This window comes from Argopecten irradians, chromosome 5, assembly GCF_041381155.1.
Source record: "Argopecten irradians isolate NY chromosome 5, Ai_NY, whole genome shotgun sequence".
NCBI lineage: Eukaryota > Metazoa > Mollusca > Bivalvia > Pectinida > Pectinidae > Argopecten > Argopecten irradians.
The window spans coordinates 44,470,280-44,489,792 of NC_091138.1; the positions used below are offsets into that span (position 1 = coordinate 44,470,280).

Below are 19,513 nucleotides of genomic sequence, written 5' to 3' on the forward strand. Positions count from 1 at the left end.
TTTATATATAGTAAAATTAGTTATTACACTATAACGTATAAATTTACATTTGATAATTTGTAAATACATGTAAAAACTATTAGTTTTAACAATTGAAATGATTTTGTGATAGCGCACACATATATCAAACTTCATATCACCCGATTAACTTTTGAGACGACCCCCGTCAGAGTTCACATTCAAAGCTCATTCTCACATTCGCTCAGTTGTTTGAAATGTATAATATGAACAAATCATGCTAGTATATATCCACAGAATGAGTATTTGAAACATCCAATTCACACATTGCCGTAAAATGTTGTGTGTATCAAACATTGTAATGTGCGAGCATTATTTCCTTGTAGTTCCAGTCTGCTGAGGTCGCCCACATATTTTATTAATGAAAAATTGTTGACATTTTCTCTTGGTGTACACAGAGCTGCAACTTCATAAAAAGTGGTAAAATTAAACTCAGACAGATGGAGTTTTCACTATCGCAAGGAGAGCGAAAGACCATACAAATTTAAAGCAAACTAATTCATGACTTGTTTTGCCCTAAATTACCTTAGTTGTCAATGGGCCTTACAACTGAAACAAACAAATAAAATCCCTTAATGTTGAGCCCTAAGCAAGAGCAGAAACATCGGTACCTGGCAATGAGAAGCTTTATTAAATATCATTTTAGAATGTGTATTCAAATGTGCATAGTTTCAGTTGTAGGTTATAATTGTCAATGTATAATATTTTTTGTCTATAGCAAGACTATATACAAATCTATATTTCCATTTAGTTTATATTTTATTAAACATTGGTTTGAAGAAGGAAGATCATGTAGAAAAATACTCACAAATAATGAAACATCATACACGATTTTATTTACATAATTATACAATATCATAAATGTATAAATATCAAAGTTTAAAAATACATAGATATCAACTTTATACATGCATAGATATCAGCGATCTAAATGCAAATATAGATATCCTATTGAATATTCAACATGACATTTCTACCATTATTAAAATCATTAAACTTGTTTATACCTAGTACTAAATCACAGCGACGTATGTACCTCAAGGATGACACTCATAGAATAGAAAAAAAAACATCTTGTTTACCATGTACATTTTCAACATTACATATTGACGCATATTTTATTTACAAATTGTAATTTGCAAAACAGTTTAGCCATAGCTGATACTAATAACGCGTATATCATATAAAACATAATTACCGTAAAATACGTTTTCTTCGAATATTTTTTGTATCGAAAATAGTAATTGTAATTTTGTACACCTAGAAAGCTAACCTAGCCTCAAAATGATGAAACAGTCCAAAATAGGTTTAAACTCAGCCAATCAAAATGACTTTTAAAAAAAGTCACGCTTTTCTGATTGGCTAAGTTGAAACTTAAGTCTCAAAGCTTGTTTCATGATTCTGGAGTCCGAACTTCAGTACCCTATGGCCATGCCATCTGCTCTCGGGTCTGAACCACACCAGTATATACGTCCATTTGATGGTAGAGCACCGTCAGAATTGTCCCAGAAATTCCCAGAGGTTATTGCCTGCCCTCTTCCAAATAAGGAGCGATCAGAACCGACAAGAGGACCACGCATTGAGTGACCCTTGTCCCTCAAGCCCTTGATAGTCTCATCAGAAATCCCGTCCTCTACCGAAACATAGCTCTCATCGTATCTTAAACCAAATATGTTTTAAATTTCAACAAAATATTCTTTCAATTACGTTAAACTGAAAAGTGATTAAACAACAGGGAATGTCGATGTCAGTTCTCTCTCTGAAAACCAAATACTGCACAGTAACACTTTGCTGTAACGGATACCATGGGACCAGAATAAACAACTCGTTATAACAGAAATATTTGATTTTATCAATCGATTCCATTGGTTTTCAATTTAAAACAAGGCTATATCCAGCACTTTCAGAACGAAATTTTGGAAATATTTGTTATAGGAAGCTTGACTAGCTCGAGACCATGAAATCACTTCGTATTAATTCGTTATAAGGAAATTCGTAAAACGTTTATCTATGAAGTAAAAAAAATAAATAAAAGGGTGCCGAAACTGGGGGTTTGAATTTGTTAACAAAACGTTTTTTACGATACATCAATGTCTGATCAAGTGCCGAATTTGAGCGTGGTACTCAACTTCAGATAGAAAGCATGCTATTGCATGACTAGACATGTTTGACTTTCAATATCGTATTAAAGAATGACTGGATTTGGAAAAGGAATAAATATCGTGACCGTTTAGGTCAATCGCAAATGTAATAAACTTATTGGTTAGTACTCGTTAATATACAGTATACATTACAAATTGACCACACGGCCTTATACGAATTATCCTTTAGACTCCAGGGGTGTCTTTCTCTATCCACACCTGGACTATCTCATAGTAAATTCGAAGGTCGTTAAGGAGAGAGCTTACTCATAACAGGCCTGAAGATACGTCCTTTGAAGAATACAGAGAAAGACGCCCTACTCCAATGCCACACATTGTACCGTTATTCGATTCTTTTGATCTACATCAAAGAATCAAACTACTTGCTCATCAATTGTCGTACATAGATAGTAACCCCTGGAGTATAGCGGATTCATAAGAATATATTATATTTAAGATCTTACCCGTATCCTCCCCCGATACAAATCCTTGGTTGGTCCAAAGCCTGTTGTGGATTCATGCCAAACTCTAACATATTAAGCAACACCTGGACATGACCCTGAGGCTGCATGAAGCCTCCCATGACACCATAGCTCATCACTAGGTCACCTGAAAAACGTCATCAACGTTACAAAAGGGCAAGTGTTCCGCTATACAAGAAGACAGCACGAATATACCCCAGTCTCCCAAAACACACACACCACATGCTTCATACACACTACACATCGCATATATGGGAGACCGCCTTTAAATAACCCTGGCTGTTAAAAGGACGTTACTTTAATCAATTAAACAAACAAAACAAGAAGCCCAGTGAGCCTGTATCGCTCACCAGATTTATAATGCCAAATTATGCTCTGAATACTTGTTTGTTTGTTTGTTTGTTTGATTAATTAACGTCCTATTAACAGCTATGGTCATGTAAGGACGGCCTCCCATGTATGCGGTGTGTTGTATGTTGTGCGAGGTGCGTGTTTTGGGAGACTGCGATATTTTCATGTTGTGTCTTTTTGTATAGTGGAACTATTGCCCTTTTTATAGTGCTATATCACTGAAGCATGCCGCCGAAGACACCAAGCAACACACCACACCCGGTCACATTATACTGACAACGAGCGAACCAGTCGTTCCACTCCCCATGTGCTGAGCGCTAAGCAGGAGCAGAAACTACCACTTTTATAGACTTTGGTGTGTCTCGGCCAGGGGACAGAACCCACAACCTTCCTCACAGGGGCGAACGCTCAACTCTAGGCCAAAAGTAAGGCGGTGCCAAGGAAGGCATTAGGAAAGATAAAGTCAGTTAGGAAGAAATGAAAAGATAAGATCCTAAATTTAGTCGCCTTTTACGATCATGCAACAGGGGCAGCAGGTACAATTCTAACGCCCTACCTGCAGGGCCATACTCTGAATACAGGTCCATTGTTTCTTTTTCTAAAGGAATTTGAATATTTTCCTCTATTGGGCCCCACTCATTCTGGTCCAGGGGGTTCAAATCCAAAATTTAAACGAATTCTGTTACCCTTCCCCAAAGGATGTTTCTGAGCCAAATTTGGTTACAATCCAAGCAGAACTTTATGACCAGTAGCAGTTTAAAAGGATTGACCTCTTTTTCCCCTATTGGGCCCCGCTCCTCCTGCCCCCGGAGTGTTAGAGTCAAAATCTATACAAATTCTGTTCCCCTTCTCCTAAGGATGTTTTTGGCCAAATTTGGCTTCAATCCATGCAGAACTCTAGGACTTGTATCGATTTATAGGATTAACCTCAATTTACCCTATTGGGCCCCGCCCCTCCTGTTCCCAGACGGTCAGAGCCAAAATTTATACAAACTCCCTCCCCCCCACCCCAAGGATGGTTTTGACCAAATTTGGCTTTATTTATTCCGTGCTGAACTCTAGGCAAGTAGCGATTTATAGGATTTACCTCTATTTCCTATATTGGATCCCGCCCCTCCTGCCCCCGGGGGTCAGAGCCAATATTTATACAAAACTGATTCCCTTCCCCAAGGATGGTTTTGGCCAAATTTGGTTGCAATTCACATAGAGCTCTATGACTAACTGTTTCTGTAAATATCTATTTTTGTGATGTTTTAAACTGGTTCATAATTGACAACTTCAACGAACTATTACCACTATTTTATGTAAATAACTTTTTTGTGGTGCATTAAACTGGTTCATAATTGACAACTTCACATACCTATTACCACTATTTTCTGTAAATAACTATTTTCATGATGTTTCAAACTGCTCTGCAGGTAATACATGCACTTCCGTGTAATTCTTGGTTTGAAATGAAATCATCACGAACTAGTATTGAAATTGTAATCACAATTTTTTGTAGTCGCGACACACTTACAGTAACGCATTGATTAATAGATTGGGTCCATCCTTTACGTTTAATAACGCAAAAAATAAAACTGAATTGTTTTATGTATCATACGATTTTATAATTAACAACCGGTTCTCAACTGATATTTTTAAAGGGGCACTACCTTTCTGAAACGGTTTTAAGAATTTTAAAAATATAAATTTTAAAATGGGAATGTAGAACGCGATTGATAAATTTGTTTGAAAAAGACGTGAAATTGATTAGCTATACCACACTTATCATCATCACCTTAACAATTGAAATATAATTAATTAAATATTCATTTTGATAAAGCGGGTCGTCTTATGTTGTCCTAACTACCGCGCATTAGTTGACTATCATTGCGCTAGACGAAAGAAAAAACCAACGAAATGAATCTTCCATTTAACATAAATTATACAGGAAAGAATTTGTTTGATGCTGTAATCTCATTTATTTCGGAAAATTAGAAGGTCTTCCACATCACAGGGACCTTGCACGATTTTTTTAAACTAACAGTGTACATATATATATTATAGTATCAAGGGTATGAACTCGGCAGTCGAGGAAAACGGACCTATTTTTTAAAACCATGATTATTTTAATAAATGGGTTATATACAGTATTGACGGATATCTTACCTTAAAAGAAATAATTTATCTTTCCATTGAGTGCTTGATGAACAAAATTGGCCAAGTATTGAAGAAGTTATGGCTTGATGAATCGAGAAATTTACGAAAAATATGCTAGGTAGACATTTCCCTGTCCGGTCGAAATGTCGTCTCGGCTCTAATGGGCACCTCAAAAACCAAGCCAAAACCACAAAATCTACGCTTGTGGTGGTAGACAGTACCCATAACTGTGTTCATCCACAACCTCCTTTGGAGGTGTCATGACCCGTACTTTGTAGAAACTACATTTAAACATCGTGTAGCTCACTTACTTTAACCGTCACCGCCATGTTCATTTGTTTTTCGGAACGCTTCTCGAGTTTACTTATAAGCACAACATTACATAATTTGCATAATGTAGTCAAGATATGTAAAGTCGAGAAGCGTTCCGAAAAACAAATGAACATGGCGGTGACGGTTAAAGTAAGTGAGCTACACGATGTTTAAATGGAGTTTCTACAAAGTACGGGTCATGACACCTCCAAAGGAGATTGTGGATGAACACAGTTATGGGTACTGTTTACCACCACAAGCGTAGATTTTGTGATTTTGGCTTGGTTTTTGAGGTGCCCATTAGAGCCGAGACGACATTTCGACCGGACAGGGAAATGTCTTCCTAGCATATTTTTCGTAAATTTCCCGATTCATCAAGCCATAACTTCGTCAATACTTGGCCAATTTTGTTCATCAAGCACTCAATGGAAAGATAAATTATTTCTCTTTAAGGTAAGATATCCGTCAATGTTGTATATAACCCATTTATTAAAATAATCATGGTTTTAAAAAAATAGGTCCGTTTTTCTCGACCGACGAGTTCATACCCTTGATACTATAATATATATATGTACACTGTTAGTTTTAAAAAATCGTGCCAGGTCCCTGTGTTCCACATCAAAGTAATTTGTATTAAGCAAAGAAAGCAATCTACCTTTTCTACATTCGATAGATTTTATCTTATTTAAGTTTTTTGGGTCAAACATCGAAGATATACACTGTAAATATGCATATGGTGTGATTTCGTGTCTCTGTTTTACCTGTCTTAGAGTCCGTCACCATAGCAGGAATAATTGTATGGTACGGCCGTTTGTTTGGGGCGATCACATTTGGATGTGAAGGCTCCAATGAAAATCCGCTACCTCTGTTCTGAAATACCAACAGGCATTCAAATGAAATGAAAACGTTACGAGAAAAATACTTATCATCTTCGTATCCTTATTATGAGACATGATGCGTTCAAATTCAGAAAGGGTGAAGCTATCATTTGAGAGTTAGTTAATTAAATATATCTAGCCTGATAATAGTCCCATCTAAGTAATAGAAATAAGATGGATTCTAAATTTCCCTATACCTTTTTAAAATACCTGTAAAATGTGCTGTGTCATTCATTTTCTAAGTCGAATGACCTTTAACCGCGAACTGTTCAGGACAACAAGGTGGATGTTAGCAGAGGGTCTCAAAAACCACATACCTGTAAGGTAAATCCACAACCCTCAGGGACAATCGCCGATCCGAACCCCATGAAGTTACTGTTGATGAAGGAGCATGAGTTGCCTTGCGAGTCTGCAGTAGTGAAATATACCGTATCGGGACCAATGTTCAGGTTACCTTTTGACACGTTCTTCATTGCACTGAAATCATATTTATGATGACCGAGTGAAGGCGTGCATATTTGACACGTTCATTGACGTTTTAGAATTGATATTTTATTTGTTTAATCATGTACTTTGAAAGATTCATTGCATTAAATAGACTGTAACACACATATTTATATGAGTAATCATATGGAATTAACTTCTTTCCTTTACTGTGATCGCTTGTAGAACAATTTTATTTTCGTTAAAAGTCAATCTGAATACGACACCGGTGAAAATTCGAATCCGTTACAAGAAAGATGGAGCAACATTTTACCTTGTAATACCATCTACAATATATTCGAAGCGTGTAGGTGCAGTCATAATATATAGTAAGTTTTTGTTGACAAATGACACTGCTGTATTTGCTTTGAACAGCCTGTGTCACTATCGTGCGAACTTAGTGACACTATCGGATATTGAAAATGGCAGACTTCGACAAGATATATTTTCTATTTGAAATAAAAATCATGAATGAAGAATTAATTAATTAAACAGATTGCAATTTGAAAAAAAATCCTAGCTTAATATTGTATATATATTGTATGTTCGTCGTTTCTATTCCAAATAAAGCAAAACCAGAATATTAATTACATTTTGTATTTTGAATTGAAAACATTTGTACATGACACTTTCACCGTTGAGCATATCTAAACAAGACCATCTGAAGTGATTCAATTACATTTGTTTAAATAAATGTACCTAGAGAACTATTGTGTATTGACACACCATGGCATTATTATCTGTACCTGTTATTCTGTATGAGTTGTCTCCTCTTGGTTGCGTACTCTTTCGATAGTAAGGTAGAAAGAGGTATGTCCACTTTGGACGGATCAGCACAGTACCACGTGGTATCAGCGAAACCAAGTTTTAGTGCTTCGATGACTAGGTGAAGATATTCCGCTGAATTAGCTTCTAGTTCTGAACATGAAAAGAATATTTACAAAAAAGATCACTAGGAAAATATTTGCTTACGAAAACATTAGTGAAAGGGTCGTCAAAATACTTTGATACAATTAAAACACAGTAGAGATCCAATCGGAAAACCGTGTTGGACGTAAAAAAAAGGTACAGTGTAAAATGGAATATTTCAGTTTCATTTAATAAGTTTTATGATATACCAATTTCACAACAACACGATAATCATCACTTTGAGAAAGATACAGCATATGACAAGGACCCATAATATAGGTATATCATGTGGCAAAGAAATTTCAAAAGTCAAGAATTCTCAGGAAAAAAATTAAATGAAAAAAATTACGTCAGTGGTACCATGTGTCATCAGTCTAATAAATTAGTGTCAATTATTAGTGTTATGTAGACGTGACAGTTATCCACGAGGTTATCGACACCCCAGCCACCTGTTTTACAAGATAATTAATTGTACATGCGTCACGAAAGATTGCAATTAACACAGATGGTTTCATATGTCATAAGTCAATAGCCAGGTACGTATAATGTTGGTAATAACAAAGTGATAACCAATTTTCAACATGTTTTCAATACCTATAAATTTCTTACATTGAAGGAACTTACTTTTAAGGTCATAAGCCTCCAGGACATTCAGTGCTATCAACGCAGCCATTCCATGACCATTTGGAGGTATCTCCCATACACGATATCCCCGATAGTCTGTGCTGATTGGATCTTCGTATGTCGTTACGTGACTTTTTAAATCGTCCATTGTCATCACGCCGCCAAATGTCTCGACCGCATCAACGATAGCCTTCGCTATCCTCCCCTCGTAAAACCCTTTCTTACCCAGTCTCCCTAGTTCCTGTTGAATTAATATTACAAGGTTTTAGTAAATCTAATGACATAGCAACTGACATCACTGTATCGAAGACAGCATAATGACTAACCTTGTACAATGGAACTCTGTTAACTCAATGGGACAGCGGCAAAACTGCGAGTTATCCGAGTTTTCGTATTAAGTTAGTTATCAAGTACATGTGCAAGTGTATGTTCGAGTAACGATGACAATGAAGTGGGTTTTACAAATAGTATTTCTCATCAGTTTCTCATCAGTTCAACATCATTGGGAAGCCAAAAAAGGCTTGTACAGATATATAGTGATATTTACAATAATGGGAAAATATTGCAATAATGGTAAAATATTGTATTTTAATATATAAGTTATTAGAAGCAAGTCAACTATGCAAAAAACGAACTTATTTACAGTATAATATATTAAGTATGGTGATAACGATAATGAGTGTCCTGTTTTGTGTTAACTTTATGCTTCAGTGAGCGTTGGTCAAAGACCGGCACCCTGCAGCGTGAAATCGGTGTAACGAAGTTCACAAAGGAATATTGACTTCGTGTTTAAGAATGGAAACACCTAGCCAATATGTTTTATATTGAACGTCACGTGACCATGTATTAGCCAATGCTATAGCTGAAAATCATAGCATATCTCATATAAGCTGATATTAAGAATATGGTATATCCTTGGAGCCTACCCTGAATGTCTGTGCGAGGTGTGGAAGACGAATCACTTGACCGTATACCGGAGCTTTGCCTTCAATAAGTAAATCGCCGCCATGCTTGTTTTTTGGAGTGAGTAGCGTAGGGGCACCTACAATATTAAATAATAATAGATAAAAATCCGTGACATGTATTTTACGTTTTTAAAGCATGTAAAGTTACAGGTATGACAATCATTTGACATACGCAATAATGTATCAGCCAATTTTTAATGGTTATTTCAAAATATGAGTTAAGAATATCAACAACAGACAAATGGATTATTTTACATGAGATAAAATAGTAATATACTGTATATTTGCAAAAGCTCGAATAAACATGTCTTTCATCTTTTCATTATACCATAAACATACCTATTATGGCGCTATAATATTTAACACAAAACCAATTATGAACATAAATTATTTACATAATGATAAGCTCGCGTAAACACAATCGCAACTATAAAAAACACCATACATACATTGTAAGATCCAAAAAGCACAACAATATTTTACCCTTTCATTTCAGCTTCGAAAGCGCCAAAATAAACTTACCTTTAAACTATATGTACTTTTAAAGTAACAAGCATTTAAAAAAAATCATTCTTTTTGTCCTCTTTGACTCTACACTTATGACATTTCATAATGGAATGGTCAAGTCTTTGCTTTAAAAGAGCCTAAAGTGTCTACAGAGGTGAATGACTTAGCAGTTTTGTTTTTTAATTCAGGTTTCTCTTCTGTCACGAGGATTGTCTCTCCAATTTATTATTCTCATTAGCAGGTAACAATTTGACCTACAATGTACATCTATCTTGGCTCCACAACAAGGCATAGACGATAATGATAAAGCTACAGCAAGGACATACTGTATCTTTGTCAATATATTTGTCACCATGATAAAGTAAAAAGCGACTGTCACGCTATTGTACCCACATTGGATGTGATCTGTCGTCTGCTGACAACTATGATCGGAATAGCTCTATCATCCGAAGATGAAATGCCGTCTCAAAAGCAATACGAGGCATTATCAGAGAACAGACGGATCGTGACAAAGAGTCGCGACCGCGACCGCTAAGGGAGTGTCTATGGACAAGGAACTGGACGTGGGAGCAGCCCCATTAGGAATAGCCAAATATTTCGAGACATCGAGCTCTATTACGGTTTCGTATTCAGCGTTTTTATTTTATCGAGACCACAAGGTTTGAAGATTCACTGGTAATGAGTTAAAGATAGTCTAATTATTTTTGAACAATCCTAATAACTTAACCATTGAATTCGCTTGCTATTCAGTAATATTGCCCGTGTAATATTCTGCATATGTTACAGAGTGTAATTTGACCAGAAGCGATCTCCATTTGCTGAAATTCCTTGTGATTGGAGTACACAGGAATCCGAATTAGATAAGGGTCGGTTTAATGAGTAATACTGTATAAATAATCTTTATCGTCTATGATATATCTCTCAATGGACTATGAATGAAGAACAGCGAACACGGACGTGACAAGTGATGATACACACTAACAGACTAATAGAATCTTAACAGGGATAACTCAACCCGAGTGAAAGATTTTGGCCGGTCAACCCGAGGCTTGCCGAGGGTTGACAGCAAAATTCTTTCACGAGGGTGTATATCATCGCTGATCACGTCCTTGTTCGCTGTTCTTCATTCATAGTCCATTGAGAGGGTTAAGATATCCCTGTCCACATCACAGACCCATGTTTGATTCTTTTTCTCCCATACTTAGAAGAAAAATTATAAAATTTCACTTGGTTTTCAGCTTTTTCATCGCGCCATTATCACAGAAACGTCTTTATGCGTCAAGATTGACGTCATCTACAATGCGCCCCGCAGTAACGCCGCATGTATTGATGACTTCACGTTATTGTCTAGCGCGTGTGAGCTGTCTGACACACCCCTGTGTAAGATAGAGATATATTTTCCCTAGAAACCACGGGATATTCCTGTGAAGTATGGGAGAATCAATCAATCTCAAATAACAACATATTTGAATGACACACACAAAGAAATATGTACTCTTGAGTATAATTATTTCGTTGGTATAAGCAAATCACATAATATTTCACAATAATAACATGAACTTTCCACAATACACATGTGGTATTTTTTACTTTGTTTAATCTTTCAAAACAGTAAAGTGTTATCATTGTGTCATTGAGTCGATATTTCAATTATAAATGTTCAATTTTAATGAACATTGGTGTACTTATACAAATATAAAATTTGTTTAAAGCAGTGTCGTTTTATTTATTTGTTCTTTAAAGCGTCTAAAAGACATAGATGTTACAATTTATTTGATCTTGGGATAGTATACAGCGTCTAAAAGACATAGATATAGAATTATCTCAAATCATGAGAGGGAGATCGTGATAGAAACAAAGACTGCGAAGACTACGGTTGATTGCACATAGTGATAAGTCTAGTTCAATCAACCGTGGGCCTATGGGCGATTCACAGCACCATGAATGTAACAATACTCACGGAATTGCGATATTGGATCATATTTCAGAGCATATTACATAAGGTAATAAAACATCATCCAACTGGTAGGGTAGTAGGCAGATAAAGGTGTGACCACCATGTATGGATATCGTGATTAAAAAATGAAAGACTGTCGTTACTTGAAATTGCAATGGGGAGTATTTACCTTTGCTCCAGCTTAATGCAGTGATCTGCTGGACAGGGTAACCATCCTCCGCGAGGTCCACAGCAGGCTGTAGTATCTGGGCTAGACTTAACTAAGGCATATTAATAATTGTTAGTAACAATTCCTAAAATGAATACAGAATTATCAAGGTTTTAACGAGGATTAACTTTTTCGCTATTTTGCGGCACTTTGCTTCGATCGCAAACAATTAATCTGCGAAATGTTGAGAAATGGCTGAATCACATATACCTTTATAGACAGATCACGAAAATATAAAACCGTTAAAATATATTTTTCTCCTAAAGTCAAAATCGCGAAAAAAATTATCCGCATAAATAGCCGGATATACGGTAAAATATTTATATTGAAACACATCAATTATAAGGGAAGAGTATTTTTTCAAAAGACAACTTTCGACTTATTGACATTCGGTAGACAGTTAATTTCTAATTGAGTAGATTTCTGCAAATGCTTCGACTTTTTCACTCTTTAGTCTAGGACGGTGTTGTCTGGGCTATGCTCAAATGAGGCATATTACTTAGCATATATGAAACATATCAAATCTCTTTGCATTATAGTTAACCAAAATACTAAATATAGTTAGTTCACAACATCTTTTCTTTGTCGATTCTACAGACTTAATCAGCATTGTTAACTTAGATACATATAAATTAATATGTTGGATTTTGTTCTTTGAAACGTATGTATACAATGTAGCTGAGGCTTGTTATAGGCGAAAGAACGACAGCCAAATTCTGATCATATGACGTGACAATATTAAAACGTAAAGTTTACTCAGTAATTTCTGATTTAATTTCGAATGTTTATCACAGCGAGACAACCTTCGAGAATAAATTGCTATGCGCGACCTATTCAGATGTTCGAAAATAACACATGTAATAATACGATATATTCGACAAGTGAGAGATCTTATTATATTCATGACATATTTCTCAAGTTTTTATGAAGACCCTTGCATCGAGATTCTGATTTGATTTATAAACGGTAATTTTGATACTTGTAGGTAAAAATAGGCAATAATAAGATAAGTAATATTTATACCTTAAATAAATCATCGAACCACCGTTAAAAGATATAGAAGTAGGTGAAAAGATATTTCAACTTCTAATGATTATTAAATATATATATTCAATTTGCATTGATAGGATTAAGATCAATATATATTTTAGCTTTATTGATATACGTATATATATTAAAAAAAACACACACAACAATAAACAGTTTTACTTCTCCCAAGCGCTTTCAAGGCTATTGCCGTTCTTAAGGAGATCCAAATTGTTTTTCACCAAACATACACGCAACACATCGAATACACGGGAATTAAATGATACTCAATTCAATTCAAAATATTTTATTGAGCATTGGTGTTGTTGGGAGGATACGCAATCAACCAACCAAATTTATATTGTAATAAAATAATATACCATTCAATATATAATTATTATTAATTTTTGCTTTTAATGAAGACTTTGGAGTGGTGACCTACCTTACCACTACCAAATCGGTCAACCGTGTCAACCCATGCTGCTGCAGCGCCTGGAACCGTCACGGCGTGACCATGTTGGACGGGAAAAGGATTTGTAGCATTGTAGCCCTGCTTGTTTAGAAGGTCAAGGGTCAAACCAGCAGGAGCACGGCCACTGCAATAATGCATGTGCGTTAAATGTCTTTTGTATTGAAAATAAAGTTTTGTTACTATTTGCACTGTATATAATTATGCACATTTTCTGATGAACCGTAAGATTCAAAGAAATTAACAATTGAATTGAGTTGAAAGAAAAATAAATTGAATTGTATTGAATGAATCGGGTCATACACGTAACGGAATCTATATTTAGAAATTGATTTAATAGACGAGGAAAGTTTCCTAAAACTAATTAGACAGTTATTCGTAATCTATATAACAATTACAAAATAACTGTTGCACACTGTAGCAATCGACATTTATTTATTATCCATTAGCACAATGTTGGGAATCGAATATTGGCAAATGGAAATTTACTTGATGTTTAAATTGGAAAAGATCCAGGAAACTGGGTCATAACATTCTCATGCTATTAACTATTATTTTCATAAAAAGAAACAAAACACAAAAAATAACACAATAGAAAATGTTCCAAAAGTAAATGCCAAGGAATCAAAGCCATATTACATTCTTTTTGATAAATATGCCTTCCAATAAATTACACACCTTGTTGTACAGCACAGCACATATGTTATTTAATGTAATTTATCCTGAAACCAGCATTTGCCTGTCGGAATACACCTACCATATATAGTTTTGCTGTATTCAGCACCGACGGAAAACAGAAGTTTCAATTCACGTGTGCTGAAGTTTATTGAATACTGTAATACAAACATGATGAAAAATGTAACGCTACTATATATGAAAAAAAAATCATATGCATTTTTGGTGATGTTGCGCCAGAGGCTCACCATTTTTTGGGGTTTTTCCCCTCGCCAAAACACAGCTTATATTTTAAGACACTGAGCATGTGTTCTTTATTTATTGGATTCCATAAACATTTAACAAGAATAGATACCTCCCGTTAAGAGCATGAACCTTCTTGGTTTTTGCGTCATAGAAGAGACAGAACGCATCGCCGCCAATACCCGTAGAACATGGCTCGGTGACGTTCAGTGCTGCTGCCATGGCAACCGCCGCATCGGCAGCATTTCCGCCAGCTTTGAGGATATCTGTCGAGGGAAAATGGTGTAAGCGTTGTATTAATATACAGTAAGGTTTGATCAATCATTTAAAAAGAATATCAATGAAAGGACTTGTGGTAATTTGTCGCATCAAATGTGTTCGGCAACAGCGGCAAGGAGACAACACGAAATTAGGCAATTAACTCGATCAATGTTTTTTTTTAATTTACTTGTATACTTAATGTATGGGTTATAGCATGAACGTTTTATTCTGTCTTTATTTGACTTATTACAATGAAATTATTATTCATATGGCGTATAGCCGGATATTTTCGCGGGGATGATATTATCGCGATTTCGCAGGACATTACTATGATTGTGAAAATTTGATCCGCAAAATGATGAAAAATGTTTGAAAAATATTTAACCTTAAATCCGTATCGCAAAAATTTTGGTTCGCGAAAATATCCGGCTAAACGGTAACATACACTGTATATATACGATGTGTATGAATGAATAATTTATTTTTATCAGCAAATGAAAAGACTTCAGTAGCGTACTTTTTCGCCTTATGCTCTCTCTACATTAGTCCGAATGATTCTGACTATCTATCCGCTTTTTATACACTGACGTGGGCGGATGATAGTCAGCAGTCCGTGCTCTTTCAAAACGCCAAAAGTCAGCGACCCTCACCAGGGTCGCTAGTTTTTCAATGTTTTCTCTTTTCAGGTTTCATGTGATTTTTTGACAATTGCATAGTTCGATAGAAAAATTATTTTTACACTACCTTGACATGATGAAAAAAAGTAAATTATATCTCTCAGCGTGCAACTTGTGGTATTTCTTTGAGACTTCTCAAATTTCCCGGCTAGATCGTCCATATTGGTTGAAGTTATCACGTGATTAAAATCTCGCCGGAAGTCAAGGGAAGCCAAGCCGTTGATTTTTATCCTTCATTTTCTGACGTCACTCAAATTCTCGCGAGATTGGTTTTGGCAGCCATATACAAACAATGTGCTGAAAATGACGAAGTCCGAAGAAACTGGAGGAAATGCATTAGTTAACAGTCCTTTACACATATAATTGATATGGAAGGTAGTGTAAAAATAATTTTTCTATCGAACTATGCAATTGTCAAAAAAATCACATGAAACCTGAAAAGAGAAAACATTGAAAAACTAGCGACCTTGGTGAGGGTCGCTGACTTTTGGCGTTTTGAAAGAGCACAGACTTCTGACTATCATCCGCCCACGTCAGTGTATAAAAAGCGGATAGATAGTCAGAATCATTCGGACTATTTCTACATATGTTACCGCTAATTTCAGTTAATTTAAATGTTATTTTTGTAACAAGTCCTAATTAATACATATGTCAGCAATTAATTGAAATACCAAAATGAAATGTGCAATGGTTGATTTCTTGATTTCAAGTTAAAATGTCTATAGAAAATCTTTCCCGAACGAAACTTTATTAAGTACACAATGTTAATGATGCTCCATCGCTGACAAATGATAGTTTTTTACTATCAAAAACAGGAGCAGACGATTTAGTATTTTTATTAGTTACAAAAGTTACTTACTTTACACCAATACAACCATTGAAAAGTTTGAGCTTCTATTTGTTCAAGTTAAAAATACAATAAATAATTAATTGCATCCCGAAAAAAAATCTGTGGCACTATATTCTAAATGGAATGAAGTACTGATTGCCCATTCACCAAAGGCAAAATCGATTATCTTATATTATTTTTTTATGTTAATTAGACATATATATACCTGATTAAACACCAATTATTATTCAAATAATGAATATCATTTCTGCTCTGTCGGCATTAGAGCATCTTTAAAATTAGAAACAGCGACTCAATTAATGGTCAACAGTAAGCCCACAGGGGCCTGGCACGAATTTTAACCAGTATGTTTATATATACATATATATAATAGTATCAATGGTATAAAGTCTTAAAAAGAGAAACCACGACCTATTCTAATCGATTATTTGTTTCAATAAACGAAGTTTCGACAAAGTACGTGTCATAACACCTCAAAAGGAGATTGTGGGTGAACGCAGTAGTGGTATTGTGAACCATCACAAGCGTAGATTCTGTGATTTAGACCTGGTTTTTGAGATACCATTGGGGGCGAGTCGAGACGACATATAGAGTAGACAGAGAAATGTTCATCAAGAACTCATTGGAAAGATGTTGGTTTTTTCAGATTAGATATGCGTCACTGACATATAGAAACTTTTCATTAAATGTTATTACGGATTTAAAAAATAGTTTGTTTCTCTACCGAAGACTTCATACACTTTATACTATAATATGTATATATAACTACTGTCGGCTAGAAATTCGTGCCAGATCCTTGTGATAATGCCAGTCATTATGCAGTCTATAAATAAATCTGAATTTTGAATACATGTAGGTATGTTTTGGGATTAAATATTTATTGTAAACATGATCCAATAACCTTTTTAGAGACTATAAATACTTGTTAAGACACATTTATATAAAGATATCAATCTCATCAAAATTAGACTTCTAATTCCGCTCCTATACGATGCTTCATGATACGATCCTCTATTGGGGCGTATTGTAGAGCAGCGTAATGGAGCGAATTTACAAGTCTCATTTTAATTAAATTGTAAAGATAATGAATGAAGTACTGTCCTTGTCTAAATATAATTATATTACCTTATAAGTGTCTATATATGTGATGCATGCAGGTGTGGACTACACATAATAGCTGATATGCTGTATAGCCCTACTGGAAGGGCGTTTAAATTGCTGCCTGTAGTGCATGATCGTAAAAGGCGACTAAATTATGAATTCTTTTATCTTTCTACGTTCTCCCTTGACACCAACTCACGTTTGGCCTTCATTTGAGCGTTCGCTGTCGCTTGGGCAATAATGAACTATTTCCCATTTAATAATGTTTTCTTAATGCAGTCAAAAAACCGGACAGCACACCCTACCGGTCACATTATACGAGCAAACATTTTGTTCCATTCCCTTTATGCTGAACGCTAAGTAGCAGCAGAAATTACCAATTTTATAGACTAAGATGTGTCTGGGCCAGGGAATAGAACCAAGACTCATCATTAATTACAGAGACGAGCGCTAAATCGAAGAACAAGAGAGACGTTAGAATGATGGAAAAAAATTAGGAAGAAAAGCAAAGATACTATCCTTAATTTAGTCGCCTTTTACGTTCATAGCATGACACATTATACAGGTTTCTAAATGAAAATTAATTTTATAATGTAAATAACGAAAAACTGTATTAAGAATGTAGTCTCATGGTAAGGGAGACAGATCATGATTTTTTCATACAGACGCTTGAGTTATGACAGTGCCCCGAGCTCTTCAAGCATTTGAATGACCGCGATTTGATTAATACCCCCTTTTCTGAAGTTTGAATTTATGAATAAATTTTGGGGAATGTGAGACTACCACCTTAATATGTATCCATATTCATATATGTATGCATGGAAAATGTATAAAACTTTCAAAATGGAATAAATGCTTTTTTGGAAAACAATTGGACGTTTACTCTAATGCACCAAACCATTGCACATGTGTGTGTTATGATGATTCTGTAACATTCTGTGATGTGTAATAGAGATTGATATGATTTGATTAACATATTTTGAACCTCACTTTGTCAACTCTGAGCCGTGACCTTCAATTATTATAGCAGTGTGTAAATAAATACAGGCCCACGCATATGCATATGCTCACATAGTAGTCAGTTTACACACACAGGCAACTATTGGGTTTATTTAAAATGGCTGATATAGAGATTTGGTTTAATTTCACGTCCTGTTTACTGCCCTCGAGGTATAGAGTTTATCTACAATTGTTTATTTTTATAAAGACTAATAATGGCTGATATAGAAATTTGGTTTGATTAATATCACAGTCTTATGAGCATCCCTAACTATAGTGATCAAAAAGCAAATACATGTACAAGTGTTAACTTTTATAAAGGTTAATAAAAGGTTATGTTAACCTACGGAAGATGATATTTCCCGATGCTGATCCGCTGCTCAACACCAAGTAGTCATCATGGATCCGTGGTATTTTTACTTTAATTTCTTTGTACCACTAGGCAATCATTCTTGACTCTGGACCGTCTTAAAATAGAATATGAAACCAACCTAAAGCCACTTTAAACCCATAAAGAAAATTATTTGAAAGGTGCCAGGAGATAGTGTAAACAAAACTGTTTGTTGGTGTAACTATAACACACGTCGACATATTTGGATCGTTCGGGAAGTATCTATGTGGCGTGTTGGACATGTTCGCCGTATAGAAGTTTCCGTACTTTTGCACACCTGTTACACCGACACAGTGTGTGTGTATCTGATCACGGTGCGTTGAACTACTTTCGGTTTTGTTAACATTGTTACTATACATACCTATTCCCGCTTGACTGGCTAATGGCTGACTGCTAGCTACACAGCCATTACGACACACAACAGCCGACCTCCGAGAGTTACACTGAAAGTCCGACATCTTTGTCTTACATGTGACAGTGAATACCGCCGTCTACCCGTGATAACGAACAGGCTGATACAATAGGTATCTAACATGTGTCACTCTGTGTGATAAAGATGTTGTGTACCTTTAACTTACATACAGCAGTATCGGTGTGTGCGTGTACGTGTGTAATGCAGTAGTGTAGCGTTGTACGGTGGCCTGGTAGGGTCGAGTCAAAATAACTGTACTCGCTCCTGTAATATTAAATTGTTGGTAATTATGAAGTGTTGAAATCAAATACACATATAATTCACAGGCTTCTGGTAATGGAAAGATATTATCGCCTTCCCCTACTATATTTTCATAAAGTAAGGGTAAGCTATACTATTTTTCCAACCAAAACCAGAAACAGCTAGACCACT

General features: G+C 35.5%; 1 protein-coding gene across 1 annotated transcript; it reads right to left on the minus strand.

Annotated features, from left to right (window-relative positions):
- Positions 1–832: 832 nt before the first annotated feature.
- Positions 833–19,276, minus strand: LOC138323981 (glutathione hydrolase-like YwrD proenzyme). Its single transcript, XM_069268950.1, has 11 exons — positions 19,031–19,276; positions 14,503–14,656; positions 13,446–13,599; positions 11,939–12,029; positions 9,267–9,382; positions 8,341–8,581; positions 7,554–7,725; positions 6,642–6,801; positions 6,208–6,316; positions 2,624–2,768; positions 833–1,677 (listed from the first exon to the last, which is right to left on the minus strand). The coding sequence occupies exons 1-11, from the start codon at positions 19,125–19,127 to the stop codon at positions 1,434–1,436; spliced, it is 1,683 nt and encodes a 560-aa protein (XP_069125051.1). The 5' UTR covers positions 19,128–19,276; the 3' UTR covers positions 833–1,433.
- Positions 19,277–19,513: the final 237 nt, after the last annotated feature.